The following is a 10,648-nucleotide window of genomic DNA, read 5'->3' as shown; positions in this document are numbered from 1 at the left end:
GACAATCTGGAAGATTTTTCCACAGAAGAAATTAAATAAACATGCTGTATTTATTTACTATGTAAAAGTTCAACTTTCAATAATTCAATGGCCTCATTTGCTCCATTATCTGGTGTCGTTTGCAGGAAACTGATGTTGAAATAGGTTGAGGTGATCGGCCCCAATCCCACCCCCTGTTCTTTTGGGGAGCAGAGGTGAATGGCGTCCAGGTCTTTTACACGAAGAGTAAATATTAGAGAAGTAGAAATGTTGGGAAATTCCTTCCTGGATACAAAAACTGCAGCCACCTATTAAAGTCAGCAAAGAGCTATAAATGTGGCAAAGCTGTTCAAACACACTTAAACCTCAGAGAGTCCTAAGGAGGAATTGAGAGAAGAATTGAGATCAGTTCCAAATAAACCCCATCAAGATGGTGCTGGGAACATCAAAACCCTGCAGCTTCCTTTGTCCAGGTTTGTTTTTTTCCTTTACAGGTCCACCAGACATGAAACATTGATCCCACCACCTCCTTACATTTCCAACATCGGTCTGTATTATTTCTATACATTATCGCTAATTTCCTTCATGTAGTTTTCCTTAATAGAATAACAGGCTGTCAACTTAATATCTTCCCTCCACAATTTTTTTGCCACTCAGAGTTGTATATTATGACCTAGATCTCTTGCCCACTTTACCATGGCTGATTTTACCTCCTCGCCGTTCACCGACCATTCTAATAAAAATTTATACATTTTGGACAGTATTTTGTCATCATTGTATATCAAATCTCTTTTGAACCTTGAAAGTTCTTTTTGAGTGAGTCTGTTAGAAATTTATAATTCTGTCTTTTTTTTTAGCAGCCTCCCTGGGACCTCTCTCAAGATAACTATATTTTTCTCCTCAATGCGAAGTCTTCTTTTAAAATTAGTTTGTAATATTATATCTTTGAGAGCTAGAGTTCAGTCACCTGGCCATTGATTCACCTTTGCTATAGTAGAATTGACTCTAAAGGTTGAGGTTGAATCCTGACAAGACAGAAGTACTGTTTTTGGGGGGAAGGGGGCGGGTGGGTGTGGGGGGACTCCCTTGTCCTGAATAGGATAAATGTGCCCTTGAAGGACCAGGTGAGCAGCCTGGGAGTCATTTTGGACTCACAGCTGTCCATGGAGGCACAGGTTAATTCTGTGTCCAGGGTGGCTGTCTACCAGCTCCATTTGGTAAGCAGGCTGAGACCCTACCTGCCCACAGACTGTCTCGCCAGAGTGGTGCATGCTCTAGTTATCTTCTGCTTGGACTGCTGCAATGCGCTCTATGTGGGGCTACCTTTGAAGGTGACCTTGAAACTGCAATTAATCCAGAATGCGGCAGCTAGACTGGTGACTGGGAGCGGCCGCCAAGACCACATAACACCGGTCTTGAAAGATCTACATTGGCTCCCAGTACGTTTCCGAGCACAATTCAATGTGTTGGTGCTGACCTTTAAAGCCCTAAACGGCCTCGGTCCTGTATACCTGAAGGAGCGTCTCCACCCCCTTTGTTCAGCCTGGACACTGAGATCCAGCGCCGAGGGCCTTCTGGCGGTTCCCTCACTGCGAGAAGCAAAGCTACAGGGAACCAGGCAGAGGGCCTTCTCGGTAGTGGCGCCCACCCTGTGGAACGCCCTTCCATCGGAGGTCAAAGAGATAAACAACTACCTGACATTTAGAAAACACCTAAAGGCAGCCAGCCCTGTTTAGGGAAGTTTTTAATCTGTGATATTTTAATGTATTTTGGTATTTGTTGGAAGCCGCCCAGAGTGGCGAGGGAAACCCAGCCAGATTGGTGGGGTATAAATAAACAAATACAGTGGTACCTCTACTTACGGATAACTCTACTTACGAATGTTTCTACTTACGAATGGAGCTCCGTCCGCCATCTTGGATGCGGTTTAGATAGGATTTTTTCTACTTACGAATTTTTAGGTAGGGGTTGCATCTACTTACGAATATTTTCTCCCAATGGGATTTGACTTACAAATTTTTTCGACTTACAAATGTGTGTTTGGAACGCATTAAATTTATAAGTAGAGGTACCACTGTAAATAAATAATAATAATAAAGATTTTATCAATCTTTCTGCCCACTTTCATGAGTGATGTAATCAAGTAGAAATTAAACTCATGTAATCCAAATGTGACTGCCTGTGTGGCTATCTCTTTAGCTATCTACACTATCAAAATGCTAAGATATTTCTTATATCTTTTGCTTCAGGTGTCTGGATTTTGACCATAGTTTTGGCCAGAGCTGGAGGAGTTCAAGCATATCCTTCTGGTATTCCCGGTCGTCCTGGTGCTCCTGGTGCTCCTGGTATGCCTGGTCATCCTGGTGCTCCAGGTGCTCCTGGTGCTCCTGGTATTCCTGGTCCTCCTGGTGCTCCTGGTGCTCCTGGTCCTCCTGGTCCTCCTGGTGCTCCTGGTCCTCCTGGTCCTCCTGGTGCTCCTGGTATGCCTGGTCATCCTGGTGCTCCTGGTGCTCCTGGTATGCCTGGTCCACCTGGTCCACTTGGGCCTAAAGGTGCTCCTGGACCACAGGGCCCCCAAGGTATGATCTCCAGCTTAATCCTCAGCAAATTATTTACTACTACTACTACTACCTTTATTGTCAATGTACAACCCGTGTACCATGAAATTAACCGAGCCTCCCCCCCAAACACTCAATCTCATTGCACACCAACCCCAAAAGTCAGTTGCACTATATTATTTTCCGTTCAGCAGTCTAACAGCCCACAGATAGAAACTGTTTTTTAGCCTGTTGGTACAACTGATTATACTTCTATACCTCCTGCCTGAGGGTAGAAGATTAAAGAGGGGCTGGCCGGGGTGTGAATCGTCCCTGAGATTTTATCTCGCTCTCCTAAGACAATGATCCCTTGCGATGTCATCTAGCGGGCTCAGGGTACAGCCCATGATACTACACTTTGCATGGAAGACAGAACACTTCAGAAACCAAGCAACAGAAATCAAGTTCCTGGTTATCTTTACCAGATAAACAAAGCAGGTGCTGGGTTTAATCCTAGATGGTGGAAAGAAACAGCTTTGGTCACCCATTTTAGGGAGAGGGACTGGGAGGAGGGTCAGTGTCAGGAGTGAGCCAGCAGTAAATCACACTGTTCAAGTTAGAGTTAACTATTAGCAAAAGTACGATCTGCACAGACTTGGCGGAATGTTAGACCTAATGGGCACCACAACCCATCCCCAGTAGGTCCTTCCCCATGAAGTAGTTGCTGAGACTGAAAGTCCCTGCTTTTCCACAGCTGCCTAAGTCCCCTCCTCTCCAGGATTCCCCCCCCCCCAAAAGCAATCAGAGACTCTGCTTGCATGTTGCCAATCTCTCCTCTTCCCTTTCCATGCCTCTTCTGGTTCTGGGAGACTAGTGGGGAAGCAGAGCTTTTAGCAGAATGGGGGGGGGGGGAGAAGTCCATTGGGTTCAATGGTGGATGCCATTGCCAAAGTCATTTTCCCCGGAACCCCACCCCCTTTTCCATCCCGTTTTAATTTTTACCTGCAATATACGGTTGCTATTTGTTTTCATATTCTTTTTAGGAAATTTTGTGGAACATTGTTGTATTTCTTAAATTGTTATTTAGTACACCACTTGGAGAGATTTTACTATATCAAATGGTATAATTTTTATGATTATAAAAAACCAAAGAATGTCTAAACAATGGTAAAATTATAGTAACTGCAATATTGTGTTGTTGTTTTTTATATAAAGTATACTAAGGGAACTGAGTTCTGTTCAGGTTTTTGAACTCCAGTTCCGTTCTGGTTCAGCCACTAATCTGAACTATTTTTCAACCTGCTGAAATACATTTCATATGACTGACCACATAGAAGGCAAGCTACCAGCAATTGTGAGGTCTACCAAATGCCTGAAACATACCCTTTTTTGCTATTCAAGGCAAGTAGCTAAAAATCAGGTGGTTTAATGAGAGACTGGTGGGCCATATTTTGTTTTGCAGGTCACATGTTGCACAGGGGTAATATCCTAAACATTAACAATTCACTAACAATTAACAATTCTATAATATTAAGATAATGCTAAATATGTAGCTTGAGAATAATTTTTTAACAGTACACCATCCTCATCACATCCTCCCAGGGCCGGAGTGAGCATTGAGGCAAACTAGGCAACTTCCTAGAACGCCAATATGGAGGGGGGGCTGGCCAGCCTGCCCCACCACAGCCGCCCGGTGCCGCTCCGTTTCTTTTACACGCCCCACAGCCAGCCGGGGAGAAGGGAGACGTTCCTTCTCGCCGGCTGGCTGTGAGGCAGGCGGAGGGAAAGCCCCAGAGCTGTGCACAGCGTTTGGCCAACTTTCTCTCTGCCCGCCCCACCACAGCCAGCCAGGGAGAAGGGAGATGTCCCTTCGAGCCGGCTGGCTGTGGGGCAGGCGGAGGGAAAGCCCCAGAGCCGCGCAAAGCGTTTGGCTGGCTTTCCCTCCACCCGCCCCACAGCCAGCCAGGGTGAAGGGAGACGTCCCTTCTAGCCGGCTGGCTGTGGGGTGGGCGGAGGGAAAGCCCCAGAGCCGCGCAAAGCGTTTGGCTGGCTTTTCCTCCACCCGCCCCTGCCGGTCGCAGAGGTGGAGGAGGGGGTCGGAGTAGCCCAATTTTGTGCTGATCCTGGTGCCCCCTCGCCCCTGCCGATCACGGAGGGGGTCAGAGCAGCCCGATTTCCAGCAGCTGCACGCTGGCCATCTCCGCCTGGGGGGAGGGGGAGGCAGAATCAGCAATCGCCTTCCTTCCTTCCTTCCTTCCTTCCTTCCTTCCTTCCCCCTGTTCCTTTCTTTCACTCTCTCTTAGCCCTTCCACCCATCCATCTTTCTTTCCTGCCTTCTCTCTCTTCTCTCCCTCCGTCTCTTTCTTTCTCTATTGCTCTAGCTTCAGCTCCTTCCGAGGGCTTCTGCTGGCAGAACTAGTCAGCTGAATCTGGCCCACATTGTTTGGAATTAATATGATTTATGAAGTAGGAAATCTGCATGCATGTGTTACCTAAAGTCATCATTACAACAAAGTAAAACTGGGGTTTTCCTAGGATTATTTATAGAAAAGAAACAGCTCCTTCTTCAGTAGCACCTCCCAACTAAACATAGAACTAAAGCAGGTTGAAAGTCAATAACTGCCCAGTTCCTCTGCAGATGTATTTCCTGAATAGCACCATTTTGGAAGAAATCCAAGTATTCTTGCAAAATTGATTCTCCCTCCCTCCCTTTCTCTTCCTCTCTCTTCCTCTCTCTCTCTCTCTCTCTCTCTCTCTCTCTCTCTCTCTCTCTCTCTCTCTCTCTCTCTCTCTCTCTCTTTCACCCCTTCCTTCCTTCCCTCCTTCTTGAGGCTGTCCTCAAGGTCTGCTTGCTTTACAGCGAGGTGAGAGGAGGGACAGACGGGAACCCCTTCCACCCCTCCTCCCAGCCTTTTAGAGGAGGAAAACAAAAAATATAGTAAGTAAGTAAGTAAAACCTTTATTGGCATCAAACAAACTCACAGGCAAAATAATAAGAGATTAAAACTGTCACTGTGGCAAACACTGTGTTAAGAGAGAGAAGGGAATAATCCGCTATCCGCTCTCACGACAATGGGGCTTCTAATAATTCAGACGACTGCAGAGTACAACGACGAGAAAATAGTAAATTAAGAAATTGAGTAAGATTTCCCGCTCTGGTCTCCTTCTGGGGATGTCGAGCCGGTCCAGGAATTGTTGACGAAGGTCGACGTAAAGATTACAATGAAAAACCATATGTAGAAGGCTTTCCACCTGAGGGTCATGGAACGGACAGAACCTCTTGTCCTTCGCCCTGCCGAGAATCTTCCCCACAGGAGTTTCGATGGATTTGCGTTGAACCTGGCCAACGAAAATGCCCTTCTTTCTTGTGGGTTCAGTAGGAAGTCAAGATAATTAGGTTTTGTTTCATGAGCCCACGGGAGGTGGAAAAGAAGGGGGGAACATGTTGTGCCTGCTGCCGCTATAAGATCCTGTCTCTCAATGTCCCACAACCTAGTTAAGACTGTGGCTTTGGCAGATTGTAAGGACATTGAGCGGAGGAGTTCTACTGAAAGCCCCAGTTGCTGTACCTTCCTGTTGAAGTGTTGTAGCCCTGGGGGGAGGAAGGTGTCCGAAAGCATTTCCTGGAGGAAGGGATCTCTGTCAAAGTCGAGGCAGATTTTTAGCCAGAATATAAGGAATCTTGCCCAGGCGACAGATTCCACCTTGTGTTGAGCTCCCTCTAAACATAAAACTGCATATGGGACGCATCTTGGAACAGAGAAAATCTTGTAGAGGAAGGCTGATTGCACTTGCTCTACTGTCTGGGTGAACCCTGGGATCCAGATTGGAATGCCGTAGAGCATATATATTTATTTTTCTTGTTTTCTGCCTCGAAAAAGGAGGTGCACCCTATTGTTGGGTGCGTCCTATGCAGCATTTGTGGGGAAATGCTCAATACAAGCCATTACAAGCATAGCAAAAGTAGTCATAAATAATAAATAAAACACATCAAAAAGCACACAATTGAATCGAACTATTTCCGCATAAGTGATTATAATACAGATAAAGATACAAAAAAATATCAATGATGGCAACACCAACTTCACAACAATGCCCTCCTTAAACAATACCTCATGTGTCTGGTCAGCAGCCTCCGCTTTTGTAGCTGGAGTCAGTCAGGGTCCAGCCCTCCCAGGACAGGTGGGAAAAGGCCTGCAAGGTAGAGAGCCGGTCTTCCAGGACTCACAGCCAAGATGGTTTAGACCAGATGTTGATGAACTACAGCTCCATCTTTCCTGACTACTGAACATGCTGGCTGGGGCTGATAGCAATTGGGGGGTCCAACATTTGGGGGGCAGCAGGAATCCCATCTCAGCTCTAGAGATTCTGAGAAAGAAATTATTTCTGTTTGGATGACAACTTCAATGCACTGCTAGCTTCTTTTTTTTAACAGCCAAAGCTGGGTACCTGTGAAGACTCTGTCATTCAAACACGGCTTTTGTACCTGGGCCCTATGAGTGGTTGGAAGAGTCTGAACCTAAACAGCTGCAGGCTATTTTGATTTGAGACAGACACCTGTCACTGCTTCTTCTGCTAAATTGCTTTTCCCCTCCCTCTTCAATTTTTATAAAGGTTTGCCAGCGGCTCAAGGATTGATGTGTCCTCATGGATTGCCAGAAGCTGATTGTCAACCAGGCCTAAGAGCACCACCAAAATCTGCATTTTCTGCAAAAGTGGCCAAAAGCTATCCAGAACCTAATCAGCCCATAGTATTTCAAAATATTCTATACAACGAGCAGCAAGTCTTTGATGAGTCATCTGGCACATTCACCTGCGAAATCCCAGGAGTCTATTATTGTACCTACAACCTGAAGGGACAACAGAATTCACATATGATCCTGGCAAGGAATGGTAGAGAGGTGAAAGCATCCGATCAGATTACCTCGGATGCTTATGAAAACCTGCCCGAAAGTGCAATCCTTAAACTAGAGAAAGGAGATAGGGTGTGGTTGGGTGCAAATGAGGCTTATGATGGGATAACAGAAGGAAGCTATTTTTTGTGCTATCTCATATATGACTCTTAGATTATGCAGTACTCTGGATTCAAATGGCTTGCTTCATTGCATTGTCCTGCAAACATTTAACTAGATGGTTTGTTTTGATTTGCAAGAAGTTCACCTAATCTATAATAGGTACACTTAGGGATGGGGAAGAATTCTAAATGGGAAGCTAGCAAGTAGGACTCATTGGAGATCTGAGTAAACATGCCTAGGATGCAGTTGGGTTATGGCTCACCAATGGCTCAGAGGTATTGTTTTACAATTTTCATAGAAACATGAAAGCAGAACAAGAAGTGTGCATGGATTTCCATGAAGTTTATTAGAAGGCTACTGCTTCTATATTTACAAATCAAAAGGCTGTGCTTCACACTGTTTCCACATCTGCATAGGTGCATGCATGTAATCATTTGTTTAAAATTAAAGGTTGTGTCATAAAACAACTGACTGAATATTTATAAGGGGAAATTATATAGGTTTTTGTTTTTTTTAAATATAAACAAAAAAGACAGGGATAGAGGAATGGAGGAGCAGATGGGCAGGGATGGGAATTAATGTGTTTATTTGGACAATGTATAAATATTGGGGGCAATCACAGCCTTTCTGTGCTAACAGCACAGTGGAGGTGCAGGTGGAAGTGTAGAGATGACACTATGGATTCATGGATAAGTACTGTTGCCTATAAGTCCAGGCAATGGGGTTGTAACAATCTCTTTATTCACAGCAGACAAGTAAAAGACAAAAGACCAACTCCCAGCCTACTGCTATATATATGTAGCCAACTGGGCCAGCCTACAAACTCCAGGTGAAACTAATTAAACTAACTAAAACAGTCACTCCTAGCCGTAACTCCTTACTGGCTACTCTGCTCCTGTGTTGTGCCTGCTATTCGATACACAACACCCCTCCCCTCTTAGCCAAGAACACCCCAGTTGAGAATAAAAACAACAACATTGAGCGTGACACACACAATGAAACATCTGATTCCCATCCCCCCGTACCACCCCACAGTCAAAGTCTCCCAAATATCGCGGACGGGTTCGCACCCTCTGGGACCGTCTGAGCTCGGGCTCTCGGGGACTGTCCCCTGCCTGAGTCTCTTCAATGTCGAGCCGTGGCTCAGTTCCACTCTCCACTCCTACTGGCCCGGCCTTGCTATCTTCCACTTCGACTTCAACTGCCTGAGGGGGACAGGTGACTATGGGTTCTCTGCTGACCTGCTCCGGCAATTGCTCCACTTCCCTTGTGGCTGATTCATCCTTCCGGATGGGCCACCACTGTCAAAGTTGGTCGACATGGCGGCGAAGACTACCTGCGCCTTCTACCTCAACCTCATACACTACAGGACCGGTCGGCCTAGAAACTGTAGCCGGAATCCACACAGGGCCGGATCCATAGTTCTTAGTGTAGACAGGATCCCCCTGTTGGAAAATCCGAGGCACCTTGGTACCCTCCTGTGACTGCTGCTGATCCGCCGCACGAATGTTGATTCTGTACCTGTTGCACATAATTAATAATTGTTCAGGATTTCTACACCACACCATCCTGCAGCACTAAAACAGAAAGGATTTCGTATGTGGATAGATTTCCTGCTGAAAAGAAATTGAGGAGAACTGCAAATAGTCAGGGCACCAGTATGGCTTGTCTGTTGAAATATGATTACAGTGGAACCTCGGTTTACGAACACAATTGGTTCCAGAAGTCTGTTCATAAACCGAAGTGTTCATAAACCGAAGCGAACTTTCCTATTGAAAGTAATGGGAAGTTGATTAATCCGTTCTAGACGAGGAAAAACACCCCCTAAAGCAGCAGGGCCTTCGCTCCGATGCCTTCGCGGAGGCCGGGGAGCAGTTTCGCGGCTGCAGCCCAGTCACGAAAACACTCCCCGGGCTCTGGGAGGCATCGGAACGAAGGCCCAGCCTCCCCGAAGGTTTCGGACGCTCCGGTGCCTTTGGGGAGGTTTGGCCTTTGCTCCGAAGGCATCGGACGCTCAGTAGGCCTTGGGCGCCTCGGTTTACCAACTTCCGGGTTAGGATAGTTCGTAAACCGAGGTGTTCGTAAACCGAGGTGTTCGTAAACCGAGGTTCCACTGTATTGTATATCAAGTGTGAAGAGGCGTCAAATTGCCCGGAAACTGTGGCTAGTCTTAACACATTTGTTTTTGCAAAGCAGCTATACTGTTACATTTCCCCATGCTCTCCTGCCCAACTCTCATAAACTGAAGCATTCATAAACTGAAGCGAACTTTCCCATTGAAAGTAATGGAAAGTGGATTAATCCGTTCCAGACGGGTGCGTGGAGTACTCAACCTGAAGCGTACTTAACCCGAAGCATGGGTGTAATTGGTTCCGTAAGTCTGTTCATAAACTGAAGCATTCATAAACTGAAGCGAACTTTCCCATTGAAAGTAATGGAAAGTGAATTAATCCGTTCCAGATGGGTCCGCGGCATTCGTAAACCGAAAATTCATAAACCGAGGTGTCCATAAACCGAGGTTGCACTGTAAATGAATTCATTGCATTTTCCCACTACTCAAAGTTTAAGGGGTTACCGTATATACTCGCATATAAGCTGACTTTTTCAGCACATTTTTTTGTGCTGAAAAAGCCCCCCTCGGATTATACTCGAGTGAGGCGGCCGGCGGCGGAGGGACTTTTTGCAAGGGCAGGCACAGGAGCTGTGGTTGGGAGAGGCGCCGCGCTGCGCCTCTCCGAACTGTGGCTCCTATGCCTGCTCTTGCGAGCGGAAAAGGGGGCAGCGGTGGAGTGAGCAGTGGAGGAAAGGGCTGCTTTCGGGCTGTTCGGTCCTCCTCCTCCGCTGCCGACAGCAGCAGAGGGAGCGGGGGGAGGACCGAGCAGCCCGAAAGGGCTGCTTTTAGACTGCTTGGTCCTCCGCCGCCACCTTTGCCACGGTTCCGACGCATGCGCAGATACCTTCCTGCCTCAGAGGCTGAAGACGTGCCAGGGGCAGTGGGAAGAAGGGGCCTGGTTTGCTTTTGGCTCCCTGGGCTGCAAGCCCTGAGCTGCGTCTTTCTTGCCCGTGAAATAATTTTCTACCAGACGAAACTAACTTTTGATGACCCTGAATTAAGAA

General features: G+C 46.6%; 1 protein-coding gene across 1 annotated transcript; it reads left to right on the top strand.

The window, feature by feature from the left end:
- The first annotated feature begins 292 nt into the window (after nucleotides 1–292).
- Nucleotides 293–7,998, top strand: LOC118091256 (hibernation-associated plasma protein HP-25-like). The gene is made up of 3 exons (XM_060279880.1): nucleotides 293–452; nucleotides 2,229–2,558; nucleotides 7,131–7,998. The coding sequence occupies exons 1-3, from the start codon at nucleotides 410–412 to the stop codon at nucleotides 7,580–7,582; spliced, it is 825 nt and encodes a 274-aa protein (XP_060135863.1). The 5' UTR covers nucleotides 293–409; the 3' UTR covers nucleotides 7,583–7,998.
- Nucleotides 7,999–10,648: the final 2,650 nt, after the last annotated feature.

Source organism: Zootoca vivipara, chromosome 10 (genome assembly GCF_963506605.1).
Source record: "Zootoca vivipara chromosome 10, rZooViv1.1, whole genome shotgun sequence".
Lineage (NCBI taxonomy): Eukaryota > Metazoa > Chordata > Lepidosauria > Squamata > Lacertidae > Zootoca > Zootoca vivipara.
Note: the sequence above shows the minus strand (reverse complement) of the source record. Positions and strands in the feature narration are given on the sequence as shown.

Bases quoted from the DNA above. Each gene is read 5' to 3' on its own strand.
- LOC118091256 (XM_060279880.1), top strand. From the start codon at position 410: ATGGTGCTGGGAACATCAAAACCCTGCAGCTTCCTTTGTCCAG. The intron at 453-2,228 runs GTTTGTTTTTTT...CTTTTGCTTCAG, and splicing joins CTGCAGCTTCCTTTGTCCAG to GTGTCTGGATTTTGACCATA. The intron at 2,559-7,130 runs GTATGATCTCCA...ATTTTTATAAAG, and splicing joins TGGACCACAGGGCCCCCAAG to GTTTGCCAGCGGCTCAAGGA.